Source organism: Moschus berezovskii, chromosome 3 (genome assembly GCF_049115385.1).
Source record: "Moschus berezovskii isolate FMDL1 chromosome 3, NW_MosBer_1.0, whole genome shotgun sequence".
Lineage (NCBI taxonomy): Eukaryota > Metazoa > Chordata > Mammalia > Artiodactyla > Moschidae > Moschus > Moschus berezovskii.
Genome location: NC_142462.1, coordinates 11,155,579 through 11,175,494, shown reverse-complemented (window position 1 = coordinate 11,175,494; position 19,916 = coordinate 11,155,579). Strand labels below are relative to the sequence as shown.

Here is a 19,916-nt window from a genome sequence, read left to right as displayed (position 1 = left end):
CTTACCACAACCAGAGTGATTAAAAATCTTCCCAAGTAACTGAACTTTTAAAAAGTCCAATATGACAGGGGTATACAAAAGCTATAAAACTAAAAAAATTGATTTTATTTGAAAAAAATCAGGCTTATTTTTAAAGGCAGAGTAAAACATGCCCTTGGTGGAATTTGAGACTTTCTTTGGAGAAAATCTGCTTTTAGGAGACAGTAAGGTCAGAGAAAAGTCATTTCTATTTACATAGAAAACATTCAAAATACCCAAATAAACAATAAAAAGCTTATTAACAGAGTAATGAAATAGTTATAAAACATATTTCCTATGCTTGTAATGAGGGCAAGTTTAGAAACTTCAATTATCTTGTCCATTTCAATATTTAGAGATTATAGCCAACAAGTTTGTCTTAAATTACAAATTCAGTTCAGTTCAGTTCAGTCGCTCAGTCGTGTCTGACTCTTTGCGACCCCATGAATCACAGCACGCCAGGCCTCCCTGTCCATCACCAACTCCTGGAGTTCACTCAAACTCATGTCCATCGAGTCGGTGATGCCATCCAGCCATCTCATTCTCTGTCGTCCCCGTCTCCTCCCACCCCCAATCCTTCCTAGCATCAGAGTCTTTTCCAGTGAGTCAACTCATCGCATTAGGTGGCCAAAGTATTGGAGTTTCAGCTTAACCATTGGTAAAATTTCACTAAACCAAAAAGAGATGCTTCTTATTTTGAGGAATACAAAAAAGCCAGAGCAATAAAAAAAAATCCATTTTTATCTTATGTGTTGTGTTAGCAAAATCTTTAAACATATCTATGAAACAAAAATTCAAGGGCTTCCCTGGTGGCTCAGCAGTGAAGAATCCTTCTGCCAATGCAAGAGACGTGGGTTCGATCCCTGGGTCAGGAATATCCCCTGGAGGAGGACATGGCAACCCACTCCAGTATTCTTGCCGGGAGAATCCCATGGACAGAGGAGGCTGGCGGGCTACAGTCCATGGGGTCACAAAGAGTCAGACATTACTCAGCAGCTAAACAACAACATAAAACAATGTACAACATAAGGCTGTTTGTTTGCTTGTTTTCATCTCTGAGCTGTTGAAGGATACCTGGCCTTTCTTGAAATCCAGTTCTCATGAGCATCCTTGTTGTCTGTGTCCTCTTGTGTTAGGATAGCTCATTTTTACTGCAATACCTCTTAGAACAGCAAAATAGATTAACGTGATTCCCTGGATACAAAGCACAGGACAAAAAAAGCCTCTGAATAGACTCTTAGCCCGGCTCCCTGTCACCAGGCTGCAAGGCGCGCTCACATCCTCTGAAGACACTCAGGAGTCCCCAGTTTGGGACCTGCTCAGTGGATTTGCTGCTCAGGTGGGTGAAGGGGCAGCTGCCTTGAAACAGGAGAGAGATGCTGTGGTCCGTCTGCTCTCCTTTACCTCTAGGCTGTACTTGCCAGGGCTAAAGTCCAGGACTGTCTTCAGTATACAGAGAGAGAGTGGGATCACAGTCCGCTTGAACAAAAGTGGGCATAGAATCTAGGCTCTATTTTGCCTCATTCACCCCAAAAAAGCTCTTTTCTATACCCAGTGGGAACAATTCCAGTGTATTCGCTGTGTATCCTTCAGTGTGTGTTTGTAAAATGTGTATTGTTTTGCGTGCCTGTAATCAGTTGCATCCTGGGAGAAACATAATTCTCTGACTCTTTACTCAGTTATAGTTTTTAAAACTTTACCCCCATTGTCTCAAACATGTGGCTCTAGCACAGATGGTTATCTGCCATTAGTGATCCCAAGCATGTCTCAGAACCCCAGTACCGTCAACTAAGAAACCAGGGTAATTCCTGTACCAACAAGGCTGCAATAGGATTAGATGAGGTGACATATCAAGAAGAAAAGGGCACTAAATAGCAGATAACATTGTGAATGTAAAATTTGTACTCAAGCATCTTTATTGCCATAAAGATGCTTTATGGGCACCCCAGATGAGGGTTTAGGTATGCCCACTCTGCTGCCAGTGAGGGCAGGGGAATTCTCTCCAGACAGCCCAAGAACTTAGGTTTATATGTCACTTCTTGATAGAATCCAGTGCTGTAATTTAAGTTGGCACATCATTTCTTCAAGCTAGAAGTTTCTGGAAAGCATCACTCATGTATGCATGCTCCGGAAGCCTGGTGCTCACAGAAGCACAGGGCCAGGCTGTGTGTGGAGCCACTGGATTTTCCCAGGTGGGAAGGACACCCTAGCAACTGAGACCCAAGGAAATGACTCTTTAAAGGCTCTCAGTAATTGATGAAACTTTGAAAAGTTGCAAGCATATGGAAAAACACCAACTTTAAAATGTAAACAGCTTATGTTAAACAAGTTCGAAATCCATGTGGACCACAGAAAACCACATCTGCAGTACCTGTGACCTATTCTGAGTTCTCTGCTGTGCACATACGTGTCTCAGGGCCTCTGCACTGGCTACCTCTCCCCTGGCCCTCAGAACGCTCATTGCCTGGACCCTCCTCATGAGCCCTCTTTCAGATGCCACATCAGCAAACATAGACAGGCATGGAGAACAGACCACATGAAAACCCAGGGAGAAGACAGACACCTATACACCAAGGAGAGAGGCCAGGGGGAGCCAGCCCTTCTCACACCTTGACCTTGGACTTCCAGCCTCCAGAATTTGGTTTCTACTGTTTAAACTGCCCAACATATGGTTCTTTGTTATGGCAAACCTAGAAAGGTAATGTAAGCACAGGGCCAAAAATAGTAGATGCTAGTAATTACTATGTTAAAACAAAAATCCTTCCAGATTAAAATCCATCAATCAATGTTCATATTATCATTACAATATCATGGGATGAACACCTGGGTTTAGGAGAGACCCAGTTCTCCCAGATGGATGAAATCACCTCAAAACCCTTGACAATCATTCTGTTCAGGACCACACCAACTCAGGAGAGAGGAGGCATACCCTATATTATAATTTAAATCTTTGCTATTTGTTTATTTAGCCTTTCAAGCTAGCTGGTAGGAAGCTCCTGCATCTTTACCCAGCATCCATGGCAGCCTTGGCCGTCACACCAGGCTCTGAGAAAAGCCCCTGATGAAGCACATCTTCTCTTATCCCTTACTCCCTCCCTGGCTTTCTGGACAGAGGGATGCAGTGCTGCTGTCATCGTATTCACCCTGATCACGTCTCAACATCCGGGTCACACATGAGTGGTCCCTGACAGCTGCAGTCTCCACATCTGGAAGACGGGGCAGCGAAGTCAGTGTCCCCCTTGCAGGGCCACTGGCAGGGCCACTGACTTCGGCTAAATAGTGTGTTGATGGGGCTGTATCTACCAGGACTCATTGAACATCCATTTCTGATATTATTTTACCCAGGAAATGAGTAAAACACCACGGCTTACCACAAGACCATCTGCAGTCATCTCGTTGCTTACCCCCATCAGCCATCAGCTGGTCTGTCCAGGCTGATTTTGTGGCTTTTCTCAGTCAAATGGCTCACTGGCCACTGAGGGTCCCTTAGCTGCTAGTTAACTTGCTCTGAGGCCAGCCCTTCTCCCAGAACGGCCTCTGGGATACACATGGGGACTCACATTGACTCCTTGCCAGTTGGGTACTCTGGAGCCACAATCCACCCACCCACTTCTTCAGATAGCATCTGTGTCTGTGTGTTAGTTGCTCAATAGCATCCGACCCCATGGACTGTAACCCACCAGGCTCCTCTGTCCATGGAATTCTCCAGGCAACTACTGGAGTTGGCCATTTTTACTTAGGGGTGTGATCACTGATTTGATTGCTCTCTCCCCTTTTGACTCTCCCTTTTCTCCCCCAGGTCACCTCTCTCTCCCTCCTCCCTCGTCTCTTCTCTGTGCGACTCTGTGCACCTCTCTGTGTGTTCCGGGCTGTGGAGAACACTCAGGGAACTGATCACTGGCTAGCCTGCTCTTGCCCCTTTTGATTCCCGCTCCTCTCCTCCTGGTCACCTCTGTCTCCTCCCTATGTCTTCTCTTCTCTGTGTAACCCTGTGAATCTCTGGGTGTTCTGGGCTGTGGAGAACACCTAGGGAACTGATCACTGGCTGGATCTCTCTCTCCCCTTTTGACTCCCCGTCCTCCCCTCCTGGCCACCTCTCTCTCCCTCCTCCCTCGTCTCTTCTCTGTGTAACCCCATGAGCATCTCTGAGGGGTCCAGACTGTGGAGAACACACAGGGAACTGATCACTGGCTAGCCTGCTCTCTCCCCTTTGATTCCCCCTCTGCTCCTCCTGGCCACCTCTATCTCCTCCTCCCTCTTCTCTTCTCCATGTAACTCTGAAGAACGTCTCTGGGAAGAATATTTTCACAATTAACCTAGATGTTTTATCATCTCTGCTATATGGATAGAGAAGTCTTGAGGCTATTGTAAGAATAAGACTGAGAGTCAGAGGCAGGAGGCTTAAATCCAAAACTTGAGAACATGAGAGAACTCCTGACTCCAGGGAACACTAATTGATAGGAGCTCAGCAAATGCCTCCATACCTACACTGAAACCAAGCTCCACCCAAGAGCCAGCAAGTTCCAGAGCAAGACACACCAAGTTAATTCTCCAACAATGCAGAAAAATACCCGTTAGCACAAAAATACAGGTGGCCAAAAGTCATATCAAACCCACAGATACCTCAAAACTCACTACTTGACACTTCATTGCACTCCAGAGAGAAGAGATCCAGCTATACCCGCCAGAACACAGACACAAGCTTCCCTAACCAGGAAACCGTGACAAGCCACTTGTCCAACCCCACTGACAGGAAATAACCTTCACAATAAAGAGGAATCATAAACATTCAGCATACAGAAAGGCTACCCCAAACACAGCAATCTAAACAGGATGAAAAGGAAGAGAAATATTCAGCAGGTAAGTTCAGTCCGTTCAGTTCAGTTGCTCAGTCGTGTCTGACTCTTTGCAACCCCATGAATCACAGCACACCAGGCCTCCCTGTCTATCACCAACTCCTGGAGTTCACTCAAACTCACATCTATAGAGTCGGTGATGCCATCCAGCCATTTCATTCTCTGTCATCCCCTTCTCCTCCTGCCCCCAATCCCTCCCAGCATCAGAGTCTTTTCCAGTGAGTCAACTCTTTGCATGAGGTGGCCAAAGTATTTGGAGTTTCAGCTTTAGCATCAGTCCTTCCAATGAACACCCAGGACTGATCTCCTTTAGAATGGACTGGTTGGATCTCCTTGCAGTCCAAGGGACTCTCAAGACTCTTCTCCAACACCACAGTTCAAAAGCATCAATTCTTCAGTGATCAGCTTTCTTCACTGTCCAACTCTCACATCCATACATGACCACTGGAAAAACCATAGCCTTGACTAGATGGACCTTTGTTGGCAAAGTAATGTCTCTGCTTTTTAATATGCTATCTAGGTTGGTCATAACTTTCCTTCCAAGGAGTAAGTGTCTTTTAATTTCATGGATGCAAAAAGCATCTGCAGTGATTTTGGAGCCCCCAAAAATAAAGTCTGACACTGTTTCAGCAGGTAAAGGAACATGATAAATGCCCACCAAATCAAACAAAAGAGGAGGAGATAGGGAGTCTACTTGATAAAGAATTAAGAATAATGATAGTAAAGATGATCCAAAATCTTGAAAACAAATGGAGTTACAGATAAATAGTCTGGAGACAAGGATTGAGAAGATGCAAGAAAAGTTTAACAAGGACCTAGAAGAAATAAAAAAGAGTCAATCAATAATGAATAATGCAATAACTGAGATCAAAAGCTCTCTGGAGGGAACCAACAGTAGAATAACTGAGGCAGAAGATAGGATAAGTGAGGTGGAAGATAGAATGGCGGAAATAAATGAAGCAGAGAGGAAAAAAGAAAAAAGAATTAAAAGAAATGAGGAAAACCTCAGAGACTTCTGGGACAATGTTAAACGCCCCAACATTCAAATCATAGGAGTTCCAGAAGAGGAAGACAAAAAGAAAGGCCATTAGAAAATACTTGAGGAGATAATAGTTGAAAACTTCCCTAAAATGGGGAAGGAAATAGCCACCCAAGTCCAAGAAATCCAGAGAGTCCCCAACAGGATAAACCCAAGGCAAAACACCCAAAGACAAATATTAATCAAATTAATGAAGATCAAACACAAAGACCAAATATTAAAAGCAGCAATGGAAAAGCAATAAATAACACACAAGGGGATTTCCATAAGGATAACAGCTGATCTTTCATTAGAAACTCTTCAGGCCAGAAGGGAATGGCAGGAGATACTTAAAGTGATGAATAAGAAACACCTACAACCCAGATTACTGTACCCAGGATCTCATTCAAATATGAAGAAATAATCAAAAGCTTTACAGACAAGCAAAAAGTGAGAGAATTCGGCACCACCAAACCAGCTCTTCAAAAAATGCTAAAGGATCTTCTCTAGACAGAAAACACAGAAAAGGTGTATAAACTCAAACCCAAAACAACAAAGTAAATGGCAACCGGATCATACTTATCAATAATTACCTTAAATGTAAATGGGTTAAATGCCCTAACCAAAAGACAAAGACTAGCTGAATGGATTAAAAAACAAGACCCCTATATATGCTGTCTACAAGAGACCCACCTCAAAATGAGGGACACATACAGATGGAAAGTGAAGGGCTGGAAAAAGATATTTCATGCAAATGGAGAGCAAAAGAAAGCAATACTCATATCAGATAAAACAGACTTTGAAATAAAGGCTGTGAAAAGAGACAAAGAAGGACACTACATAATGATCAAAAGACCAATCCAAGAAGAAGATATAACACTTATAAATATATATGCACCCAACATAGGAGCACCACAATACGTAAGACAAATGCTAACAAGTATGAAAGGGGAAATTAACAATAACACAATAATTGTGGGAGACTTTAATACCACACTCACACCTATGGATACATGAACTAACCAGAAGATTAACAAGGAAACACAAACTTTAAATGATACAATGGAGCAGTTAGACCTAATTGATATCTATAGGACTTTTCACCCCAAAACAATGAATTTCACCTTTTTCTCAAGTGCACACAGAACCTCCTCCAGGATACATCACATCCTGGGCCATAAATCTAGCCTTGGTAAATATAAAAACATTGAAATCATCTCAGGTATCTTTTCTGATCACAATGCAGTAAGATTAGATGTCAACTACAGGGGAAAAAAAGCTATTAAAAATACAGACATATGGAGGCTAAACAACACACTGAATAACCAACAAATCACAGAAGAAATAAAAAAATAAATTAAAATATGCATAGAAATGAATAAAGATGAAAACACAGCAACCCAAAACCTATGGGATTCAGTAAAAGCAGTGCTAAGGGGAAGGTTCATAGCAATACAAGCCTACCTCAAGAAACAGGAGAAAAATCAAATAAATAACCTAACTTGGTGTTGGAGAAGACTCTTGAGAGTCCCTTGGACTGCAAGGAGATCCAACCAGTCCATTCTAAAGGAGATCAATCCTGGGTGTTCATTGGAAAGACTGATGCTAAAGCTGAAACTCCAATACTTTGACCACCTCATACGAAGAGTTGACTCACTGGAAAAGAGTCTGATGCTGGGAGGGATTGAGGGTGGGAGGAGAAGGGGATGACAGAGAATGAGATGGCTGGATGGCATCACCGACTCTGTGGACATGAGTTTGAGTGAACTCTGGGAGTTGGTGATGGACAGGGAGGCCTGGCGTTCTGTGATTCATGGGGTCGCGGAGAGTCGGACACGACTGAGCGACTGAACTGAACTGAACTGAAAAGTGGCTCAGTGGTAAAGAATTTGCCTGCCGATGCAGGAGAGGCAGGTTCAATTCCCAGACTGGGAAGATCCTTTGGAGAAGGAAAAGGCAACGCACTCCAGTATTCTTGCCTTAGAAATCCATGAACAGAGGAGCCTGGCGGGCCACAGTCCATGGGCTTGCGAAAAGTTAGACATGATTCAGTGACTGAACAACAAGAAAGCACTGAGCGCAGCTTATCTTCAGACAGATGGTTAAGGTGGACTTGGAGAACTGACTTCAGTCGCTTTCCTCAGCTTTTTAAGGTGGAAATCCATTCCCTTAATTACGCAATAAACAATTTTGCACAAAATTCATGCAAAACTCCTAGATGTAAGGATTCATTAACCAACTTCTTACTCTAATAAACTGAGAAGCAATACTTTCTGGTGATCCCATTCTACTCTGGTCTTCGCTATATCTTTAAACATCAGTGCAGTGAAATGTCATCCCCTTTAATTTCTGAATTCTTTTTTCTTGCTTTAAAGATAACCAATGTGCTGATGGTATGGCTATTAAGAATTTCCAGGGAAGTTCTTAGAAAATAGAATTACTCTTCTTTTTGCTTAGCAAATGCTTTTAAGCATTCAGACTTAGATTTATTAAACATTTAAGAATAAAAACATAGAAGCAAATGAATTACAAATTTGTATTGTTTTTTTGTTGTTGTTGTTAATACTAGGTAAATTAGATCAGATATTTTCTCTGTTAAACTTCTCTTGTACCAATATGTTCTAAACGACAGCATACAACAGGGTAAGATTTGGTAAGATCTCTATCCATTGTGCAGAAATGCAGGCAGGTAGTGTTTTATGTGTTTCCCCATCAATGTTACTTCACCTGCCAGGTTTCTTTCATATAAGCTTGTCTAAGAAGCAGGGTAATTGCAGGGTAATTGACATCTAGTGAACAAGAAAACTTACCACATGGCAGAGCAGTCAAAATTCACCAACAGCCATTTGTGGGGATTAAAGTTAAATGAATCTGCAAACTGCCAAGGAATAAAAACAACAAAAAGAAAACACTTCAATTATTAATGCTTAGCTAAAAACAAGACTTCATGCATAGCAATTAACAGTTTGTATTCTCAAGTAAAAATAGTCTGACCAGTCAGCCAGAATGGGAATCAGGTGAAACAGTGGGGTCTGGGGTTCATGGGCACTTGGGCAGCTATCCCACCTTCCTGAGCCTCATTTCATCCATTTCAAATCCTATCTCATGAAACATGAAGCTAATATATCTGATTCCGGTCTGAAGCACAAAGGGAGGAAAAGAGCTTTGGAGCCAGAGAATCTGAGTTGGCATCTGGGCACAACTGCTTCTCCGTGTGCCTGGATGGGAGTCCTGCTTTGTGGAAAAGTCATTGAGATAACAGCCATGAATGCCTCAGCACAGGTCCTGAGGGTGATGCAGAAACCATCTGGTGCAAATCCTATAACTGCTCTGTGGTTGTAGGGCCATACAGGTCGGGGAGCCATGTGATGGAAAAAGTGGCTGTGATCTCGAGCAGCTCTGGTCAAGTCCAGAGAACTAGTGAGAGAGCAGTCACTGGGCCGGGCTTATATAATGACGTCACAGGCAGCCCTAAACCAGGCTCCCCTCATAGAGGGGAGGGGAGGGGCTCGCGGAACTGGTAGGGATGTTCCTTGGGGGCACCCTGCAGGGGGCACCCACAGAACCAGAGCGAGACTGTGGTCCACTGGGCATAAAAGGTACCAGGTTGTCGGCTGAAAAGAAAGCACAACCTAAAAGCTTAGAGTTATGCTTTATTTGATGGACTTTCCCAGGACTCCAAGCCCAGAAGACAGCATCTCAGGTCACTGCAAGGGACTGCCCTGAAGAGGGAAGGGGGAGGCCAAGCTATACAGGGGTTTTTGCAATAAAGATCAGGTAGTTGGAACATCAAAACATTACTGTCAATTAAAGGATCTGCCTGTGATTCAGGAGCCACAGGAGACGAGGGTTTGATCCCTGGGTCAGGAAGGTCTCCTGGAAGAGGGCATGGCCACCCACTCCAGTATTCTTGCCTGGAGAATCCCATGGACAGAGGAGCCTGGCAGGCAACAGTCTGTAGGGTCGCAAAGAGTTGGACACAACTGAAGTGATTTATCACACAGGCCAAGGAAACCAAACATGTCAAGTTAAGGAATTTAGGGCTTTTCTTTGTGTGGAAAGATGCATGAGTCTGGGCTCACTGAAATCGTTACCTTGATGGGCTTCTCAGCTACCTGGGGCCAGTCCTGGGCATTCCTATCCTGAGTCCCCAGAAGGCTCACTTTCAGGGGCGGCTGTGAGATGGCTGGATGGCTGCAACACCCTTTATTTACTGATGTAGCAGCAGCATTCTTCTATGGGAATCTATGTGAGGGATTGGAATTCGATAATATCTAAGGCCTTCCTAAAAATATATCCAAAAATAAATGTGTTAATCCTAACTTGATGTAGGGCTATCACATTTGGATCAAGGGATACATTTCAGGGACCTTGGATAATACAAAACATGCAGAATCTCAAAGCATATGAAAGGTCATGGGACATTTCTATCACCACTGAGGATGCCCACGCCCAAGAAGCAACACAAACATATTTTATAGTTCAGTGGGCTCTCCTGCTTTAACACTGGTGAATCCCAATTCATTTTTGAGGAAAGTCATAGTTCTACTTTTCCACATAAAATGAGATGTTATTCCTATTTTATGTTGTGTACTTTCAATTTTGCATAGTCCGAAGTCACATAAAATTTATCCACACTTCAAACTACTAGACTATTTGACAATCGGAATTTTAATTCACAGGTGCTATGGCAGAAAATTGGACTGATTCAGCTTAGAAAATACTTTATGCATGTCTCCCAAACTTTATGAAGTAGCAAAGTTCTCAGAGTATACGTACCATGATCAACAATGGGAAATGAAAATATGGTAACTAATACACAGCAATCAGGATCAGCCCATTTTTCATGGTTCTTTTACCAATATGGATGTACTAGAGCAACAACCATATTTTCTTCTTCGTTACAAAGACACCATCCACATTCACTATACTCAAAACAGTGAGAGGGTCTCTGGACACCAGTGGTAACAACTGCCAACACCTGGCTCTAGGGTCACTCGTCAAGTTCAAGTGTTGACCTGTTTTCCAGTAGGACAAGCAGGAGAGACTCAACCACCAAGACTGACCAGGGCAGTCTGTGGTCTCTCTTGGCTCGTCCTCTGGCTGAGGAACAGGACCTGAGTCCACCTGAGGCCATGTGCCTGCGTCTGTAACCGAAGCGGATGATGACAGTGGCCGTGCTGAGACCCCAGCTGGGAGGACTCTCCTGGGGGGAAGCTTCAAAGTCTCCCCGAGGCTTTGGGACACCTCTCCTCCACCCTGACGAGGGAGGAACAGGAGGAGGCGGGAGAACACAAGGGGCCGGGAGGGGCCGGAGGGCAGACACTAGATCTGCTGATGGCCACCTCACCCCTCCACCCACTCTAGGGAGCAGATTCATTTCCCTCCAGGTTCCAAGAAAAAGCAAAGTTGAGAAAGAGGCAGGAAATGACAACAAGTTTCATTTGTTGATAATGAGAAACAAAAGGTGAAAGAGGGGCTTTGTTTGCTAGGAATTTCATTAGTTCCCTCCTGGGGCTGATCTCTCTGTCTTTCATTACCCACAGAGATGTTTCTTCCTGCTGATGGAGAGGAAGGCGCTTATCAGCAGGGCTGTGCCGGGTAGACAGGATATTACAGTCGCTTATCTGCCAGCTGAGCAGCCAGCCCTTCCAGCCCAGGGACCATACGAGGCTGGATGGCGTTACTCGTTGTTGGGTATGAAACCCTATCTGATACTGATAGGAACTCACTGCAGAGAGACGGGTGGAGTACTGCCCCACCACTGCGGTGGTCTGACAATTAGACACCACCTCGTGAAAGCGAAACTTTGAGTTGTTGGTTCTTAGGGAAGAGAAGAGTGTAGAGGGAACAGATCATGAAATTCTACACTAGACACTGAGAAAAGACCAGGCCTTAGGAGGGGCACATGCATCCTGATGGAGGCTTTGCCCTTGGTCTCCTGAGTCCCAGGGGAGGGAGACATTCTCAGTGATGTGCATCATCACACACAGGACCACAACAAAACATATTTACATGGAGGAGAGAGTTCTTCCTCATTTCCCAGCACCAAACACTCACCTAACTAACTATCAGCCATGAAGTACAGGAGTTAGTGTGAGCACCCTGTTACCAGAACTTCTCATGTACTTTCACCCCTCCCCAAGATCTCCAGAGGCCTCCATGCACCCCCGAGGATTGACCTAAGCCTTGCACACATTCAGAGATCAATAAGTAATTACTGAGTGAATGAGTGAATGGGTGGATGTGATGGAGGCATAAACCAGAATGCATCTTCATTCATTAGTGACAAAAGGATTACTCATTTCAAAGATGAGAACTTTGTATTATATGCCACTGATACCTACTTTTCTAGCATTATGGCGTTATGAGAATTCAAATCAGTCATTAGAAAATTGATTGGCAGCAGACCACAGATCAGAGAGAGGCTTGGAGGGACAGTCTCTCCAGATGAGGGTGGGAAATGAGAGCAGCATGTACTGTGTGCGCAGCTTGCTGTGTGTGGGTGCTGCTTCTCAGCCCTTTAAAATGATTAACGCTTCTGATTTTTATAATAACCCCTCAAAGGAGGCTTGATTATGAAATCCATTTTGTGAGGTGTGGAGAGGTTACTAGCCTGCCCATGGGGACATGGCTGGTCTTGGCGCAAAGCCAGGATGCAAACCAGCCATTCAATCCCAAGACAACAGCCTTGATTCCTGCACCACATGAGGCCATGGTCTCAAGAAACCCCTGCCTCTGAGCATGAAGTCATTACTGACAACGCCTGCTTCTCTGGGCCCTTCACTGCATGTACATCTGAGTCCCTGGCAAGAAGGAACCTCCTGCCCTGTGAGCTGCTGACAGTGAAAACCTGCTTGGGTCTGGAATAATTTATTGGGACCTGTCCCTAAGATCATTGTGTGTTAAGTCTGCACCCTGGAGAAGCAGAGCATCGGTCAACCATTTTGATAGCTGTTTCTCAAAAGAATCAGATGTTTTAAGAGGCATTACATGCTGTATATTCCAAGTTCTGAGCATGTATGGGACATTTAAGTGCACCGATGGCCGCTCATTCCATCTCTATGAATGTGAACATCATGCTCAGTCACATGATCAGAACACGACTGTGACACTGACTTCGATTGAATGGAATGGTGGGCTGGTGTTTAAAAATGACCCATGGATCTGAAATGCATTAAGATTTTATTTTCTTCCTAAATATTCCCCATCATTTATGAACTAAAAATCTATCCTATCATGACAGCTCTATCCTATCATGACAGGATCTTCAGAGTGAGAAATAGCATAAACATTAGGTGTGTCTTCTTTGAGAAGACAGGTTCTGGAACCAGGAAGGTTCTCACCCCCAGACACAAAGAGGTGTAACTTCTAATCATTACAGAAATGGGTATGGAAATCACTTGCAGAAACGAACCACAGTAGTGAAAAATAAAAGTATCACATACTTTTAAGACAAATCACTGATCACAGTATACCTTTTAAAAATGGTCTTGATTTCCTGCCCAGTGAGCTCATCACAGAGCACCGAGTATGTATAACTGATTCACTTTGCTGTACGATAGAAACTAACACAAGTGTAAAGCAACTACCCTCCAATAAAAATTTTAATAAGTAAATAAATAAAAGTGATCTTGCTGAAGAGCACACTCACCTCCACGCCGTTCAGCAGGTGCCTGAACTCGGGGCAGATGAAGGCACTGCCCGCGTAGGCAGCGTCCACGTGCAGCCACACGCCCTCCTCGTGACCTGAAGCCCAGAAATGACCTGTGAGTTCTTGGAGGGATGTCCCCATCCTTGGACAGGAGTCAAGCACCTGTCCCATCCCGGCACCTTTTGAACATCGTCTGTCGATAGCGTTTGTTGGTCTGACGGCTGCATCCCTGACAGGCGGTGATGCTGAGGCAGCAGCCCTTCGCTGTTGCTGGCCCGACAGCACTGGGCACAGGGCCAGTACGCAGCTCAGGCATGGAGGCAAGGGGAGCGCCTGGACTCTCGGGGCTGACCCTCAGGCCCAGCAGAGCTCCATGAGGCCAGCACACCCCACTCCCATCCCGCTGTCCACACCCTCTCCAGGTTTGCACTCTGCTCTGCTCTCCCCGCCTCGCTCACTGCCAACTCTCTTTCCAGTTCTCTGGGCCCTGAAGCCCTTCCCACAAGCAGCTCTTGAGGTTGGGACCACCCACAGTCCCCACTGGTCTCTCTGCCCCCTCCATCCCCACAGGAAGTTCAGGCACCTATTTTATGCCTCCTGAATCGTCTCAGCTCCTTTCATGAGTGTGAATTTTGTGTTCCAGCCACACTAGAAGGGCCTCACAGGACAGGAACCTTCTAGCATTGAGCTGGGAGAGAGTCCTGTCTGAACGTGCTCCCTTGATTCGGGTGCATCTGGGTTCAAACCCCTCCCTCCAGTGCCCAGCTGCCGTGTGGCCTTACTGCCATGCCGCAAGCTCGCTCTGCTCTCAGCAAATGGAGATAAAGCAGCACTCAGACCCTGGGGGATAAACCAGATGGCACTCATACTGTACCCATCATAACACTAGGACAGACTCAGTGAGGAACAACATGATCACTGTGATTATTCCCAGCCTCAGCGCTGGGTGCTTCCCATGGCTGTGAAATACGCAAGCAGGAGAGGTGGTGGGTCTAGATCAAGGGGTGGGCTCCTTCCCTTATGGGGGCAGATGCTGCCCCAGGAGGCCTGGATCAGGGCACCCTTGCAGGGGCCAGTCAGGAATTTCCAATGCATCCGTGCAGGTGAATAGATTCACAGTTCACTTTTGCCTGCATGATGCTGGTTCAGCACATACAAGGCTATGAGGAGTGAGGAGCAGTTCTGAATTCTGCAATAAAAGATGGAAGAGACATTTCAAAGCCATGATTCAGTCTGATCTTCAGGATGGAAGGAACGAAAGCCCTCAGCTGGATTAAGATCAAATGTGTCCTGGGACAAGGATAATTAACACAGAGGGTCACACTGGGCGAGGCCTAAAATGCCTGCCCCCGGGTGCCCTCAGAGCCCCCCACAGATGTGACTGTGTGCCAGAAAGGGCATGAAGCCTTAGGAGAAATGGGATCAGGAAAGGATACAATGGCCAGCACCACTGCAGCAATGTTGTCATCTGTCACTGCTATAGCTCAGCTCTACTGAGGGAGGGAGAAGCTTCAGACATGCGTACAGGATGGACACAAAATCTCAGGGAAAGTTTGGGTTCTCCGTGGGGCCGAGGAGGCCGCTGTCAGAGAACTGCATTTTCTGTTACAAGCACTTGGGTAGAGTCTGACAGATGCCAGGGTCTGTGCTCAGCTCAAGCAGACAAGGCAGGAAGGAATACAGCCATGAGGGCAGGAGGAAGGGGATGGAGTTCTGGGGACACCTCAGCCCTAAAACCACAATCCCTTTCCTTAGCTGGGCCTCGCCTGGGAAGACAAGAAGAGGAGATCTGACCTCAGACCCCAAGGAGGGGGCTGGAATGATGCCAGCACCCAAGGCTGTATCACTGCAGAGGGTACAGGAGATCTCAGAGGGAGCAGTGGGTGGGGAAAGGCAGAGGGGCCTCCAATGGAAAGGTGGCCTCCAGAAAGAAGGCTGCAGAGAGAACTAGCCTCACCCCAAGGAGCTCTGGCCTTTGCCCTTGGCTCTGGGGAGGGGAAGGCTGTGTCTGCTAGGACTCATCCCCCAGACAGTGTAGCAGCAGGGTTTGCAATTGGGGCTTTGGGTCATTTCATATCAGTTCTGAGTCCTGGAGGACTGGGAACTAGAGGTATTCACTGGATCTCCTGGAGGGGCCAGGAAATGCAGACAGCCTCCCGGCCAGCGTGTGACAGCCCAGGGACACTCCCTGACTGACACCACAGGCTGAGCGAGCATCCCTGGCAGGGAGGGTCCCACCCTGTGCCTACTGTCCTTCTGTGGGACTGGGGGGACCTCACAGGCGAGGACGACCAGAAGCCCCCAGGCTGGACCACGCCCCAGTCTGCCCTGGCCTCCTTCTCTCTGCTCCCAGGTGTGGAGTGTCAAACCCACAAACCTGAGGGAGGTTTTTGGAAACCCTGACCTAGGAAATGGTGTCAGGACCAAGGGCAGCTCTGGGGGACTGGCTTCCCTCCAACCGTAAACTTGGCCTAAAAATCATAAACGACAAGGGATTCTCGTGGTAATGGAACCATTCAGTACCTTGACTGTGGTGGCAGATACATAAACCTACACCAGTGATGATAAAATTGTCCCAGGCTTAATAAACACTGCCCCACACACACACACAAATGAGGACAAATATAATTGGGGAAATCTGAATACAATCACCTCCTAGATTGCACTATGCCAATTTTCTGGTTGTGACATGTATTGCAGTTTTGCAAAATGTTACCATCAGAACAAACTGGGAAAAGAACACAGAGGCTGTCTATTATTTCTGATAACTGCATGTGGCTCTGTTGTTCATTTGCTAAGTCATGTCTGATTCTTTGTGATCCCATGGACTGCAGCATGCCAGGCCTCCTTGTCCATCACCAACTCCTGGAGTTTGCTCAAACCCATGTCCATCGAGTCGGTGATGCCATCCAACCACCTCATCTTCTGTCATCCCCTTCTCCTCTTGCCCTCAATCTTTCTAAGCATCAGGGTCTTTTCCAACAAGTTGACTCTTCACATCAGGTGGCCAAAGTATTGGAGCTTCAACTTCAGCAACAGTCCTTCCAATCAATACTCAGGGTTGATTTCCTTTAGGATTGACTGGTTGGACCTCCTTGCAGTCCAAGGAACTCTCAAGAGTCTTCTCCAACAACACAATTCAAAAGCGTCAATTCTTCAGCACTCAGCCTTTTTTATGGTCCAGCTCTCACATCCATAGATAACTACTGGTAAAGCCACAGCTTTGGCTAGATGGACCTTTGTTGGCAAAGTGATATCTCTGCTTTCTGTTTGTCTAGGTTTGTCATAGCTTTCCCTCCAAGGAACAAGCATCTTTTAATTTCATGGCTGCAGTCACCATCCACAGTGATTTTGGAGCCCAAGAAAATAAAATCTGTCGCTGTTCCCACTTTATCCATTTCTATATGTGATGAAATGATTGGACCAGATGCATGTGGCTCTATCATTATCTCAATAAATATTTCAATTGAAAAAGTAAAAGACTTATCATAAACTCCCGCAGAAGGAACTTCCAGATACCCTTGCTGAGTGGATTCCCCATAAGGTTCTCCTCTCTCCATGAGGAAAGGAACAGCCAAGGGCCACATCCTGAGTCTCATATGTGATTATCTGACAGCACAACCTGCCTTCCAGCCTCTTCCAGTACTGAGGGTATCTGTAGGAGTCAGGGGTCCCGGAGACCCCATGTTTGGAACACAGGAGTTGCACGCCCCAGGACCAGGCCAACCCAGCACCCAGGTGAGACTGCCTGGACAGGGAGCTTTCTGCTCCATCCACAAGGGAGGAGGCAGCCTCTGCCCCTCTCCAGCCCCCGCTGCCTGCATGTTTCCTTGAAAGGCTTCCCTGGCCCCATGGACAGAAGCGGTAGACCTCTGGAACTGTCTGCTGCATGCTCACCAGCCATTCCATCCCGCCTGCCCTGTATCCCCGCCCTCCCTCCCCGGGACCTCCGCCCCAGCTTCCCACCTTCATACCTTCTGCCTTCAACTCTCTACTTTCTGTTTCTTATCCTTTTCTCAATAAAATCTGCCAGGAATTTCCACTGATCACTCCAAGCTGACCAACTCAAACAGTCTAACTGGCAAATTGTTTCAAAAGAAACTAAACAGAAAGTGTCTTTCTTGGGACTTCCCTAGTGATCCAGTGCCTAAGACTGCACTCCCAATGCAGGGGACTATCCCTGGTCAGGGAACTAGATCCCACATGCTGTAAATAGAGAGTTCACACGGGACTTCCCTGACCATCCAGTGGTTGAGAATCCACCTGCCAATGCAGGGAACATGGGTTCAACCCCTGGTCCAGGAAGATCCCACATGCTGTGGAACAAGTAAGCCCGTGGGCCGCAGCTGCTGAGGCCCAAGGCCCCTAGAGCCTGTGCTCTACAACGAGAAGCCCCCGCCAGGGGAAGCACCTGCACAGCGACTGCTGGCAGCAACTGGAGAAGGCCCGCGCACAGCAGCGAAGAACAGTGCGGCCACAGAGAAACCGTCAACTTTAAAAAAGAGCGTGTATTCTGAAACCAAAGACCCCACATGCCTCACCGGGGACTGAAGATCCCATGTGATGTAGACTCGGAGTAGCCAAACACATACATAAGTAATAAAGAATGCTTTTTAAAAAGCATCTTTCCTAAAGCAGCAGTTTTAGGAAAAACTGTTTCTAAACCAGTTTCTGATGCGCCTCTTGGTCAAATACTGGTCAAGAAAACTAGTGGGAATTATTTTAACGGTTTCCTGTGATAGCACCATAGAACACAGTTGACCTGGTCTTGTCCAAAGTTGAAGAATGCTACATATTTGCTGACAAGCAAGAAACTGACACTCAGAGGAGGGCAAGCAGGTAAAAGGTGCTCTTTCACTGTGAAGACACCACCCGTGGTTACGAAGAGCCTTGCCAATAATAAACTGAGTTGTCCTAACTGCCCTCGTGGATAAGCCTGGGCAGTGAGTGGAGGGCAGTTGTGCTCACTGGATCCCTCGGCCCCCTGGGAACACCCTCTACTTTTGGCACCAAAAGCCCCTGAATGATCCAGCTCTTCCCACAGCCCCCAGCCCTGGGAGCCACGGGAGCCCCAGAACAGGAGAGCAGCCAGTGCTGGAGGGCAGGGTCCTGTGGGCCGTGCCCTGTGGGGCTCTCAGCCCTCTAATCTGATAGCCGTGGACTGCCGTCAGCTGGCCAGGGGCCAGGACGTCCAGTTCCCAGCCTGACATCTGAAGCCAGTGGCCCAGCGCCTGGGCCCAGGATCAGCGTTTACAGCTCGTGAAGCCACGCCTACGGCCACAGCCAGCTTGTCCCCCCTCCCTGGCCCCCAGCCCTGGCCTTGTGCCTCTGACTCCAGCCCGCGGGCAGGACAGCCATCTGCCATAATCACCGCTGGGGCACTGGAGCCCATGGGGACAGGCCAGGAATGCCTGCGGCCACTTGGTGGGCCAGCCAACAGCTCCACATCTCCTGAACCCCAAGGGCTCCCCCAACCCTCCTGCCTCGTGCCCTCTCTGCGTGTTAACTCAGTCACTCAGAATCCCATCATTTCACAACAACAAGTGCTTCTGACTGCACTTTGCAGGCGGGACAGAACTCAGAACTGAAGCCACAAGGGCTCCTGGGCTGCAGTGCGGCTGCTGTGACTGTGGCCAGCTCGACACATGCCACCCAGCCATCGCTCATGGTGGGGGAGATGGTCCACTCCTGCATCCCCTGAGCATGGTCCACAGGTGGGCCCAGGTGAGGAGACCTGAGAACTCCCTGGAGTTCCACAAATGGGCAGTGAGTCAGGCCCAGCAGCCAGCTGGATGCCTGGCACAAGCCACAGCGTGGCCAGAAAACATCTAGACCCTCCAGGGGGTTCCTGTCACCTGCCTCCCCCCGCCCTGGGCAGCAGCTCTGCCTGCAGCTAAGGAGCTGGTTCTCCTGCCCCGAGGACAGAGAGGATGCTCATAAGCCAGGCCCTTGCCTGAGGAGAGGCCTTTCAGCAACAGAAAGCCCTGCTGCGTTCCAAGAGCCTCAGGTCCAAGCCACTTATTCCCTGCTCACCTTTGAGTTCTCTGAATTCTGTCTAAGAAAACCTCAACGCTCCACTGAGGGAGGAGGGAAGTTAAGTGAACTGTTAGACGCTCAGTCACGTCCGATTCTTTGTGACCCCTTGGACTGTAGCCCACCAAGCTCCTCTGTCCACGGGATTCTCCAGGCAAGAACACTGGAGTGGGTTGCCATGCCCTCCTCCAAGGAGGCTCCCAGTAAACACACAAAGCTCACTTTCTTCTTGGGAGGAATCTAGTTTTTGTTGTTGTTGCTGATTTTAATTGATTTGCTTAATTGTTTTACTTGTTTACCTATATTCAGGAATTCCAAGAAGGCCAAAAAAAAAAAA

General features: G+C 47.0%; 1 protein-coding gene across 6 annotated transcripts in view; it reads right to left on the bottom strand.

The window, feature by feature from the left end:
- The window catches only part of DDC (dopa decarboxylase), a 99,253-nt gene that overhangs the window by 27,768 nt on the left and 51,569 nt on the right, over positions 1–19,916 (bottom strand). For all 6 annotated transcript variants that reach the window (XM_088833099.1, XM_088833092.1, XM_088833112.1 and 3 more), the window contains 2 exons: positions 13,547–13,641; positions 8,703–8,770 (listed from right to left, as the gene is read on the bottom strand). In XM_088833099.1, the coding sequence (XP_088689225.1) occupies positions 8,703–8,770; positions 13,547–13,641 (163 nt within the window). The remainder of the gene's footprint in view (positions 1–8,702; positions 8,771–13,546; positions 13,642–19,916) is intronic.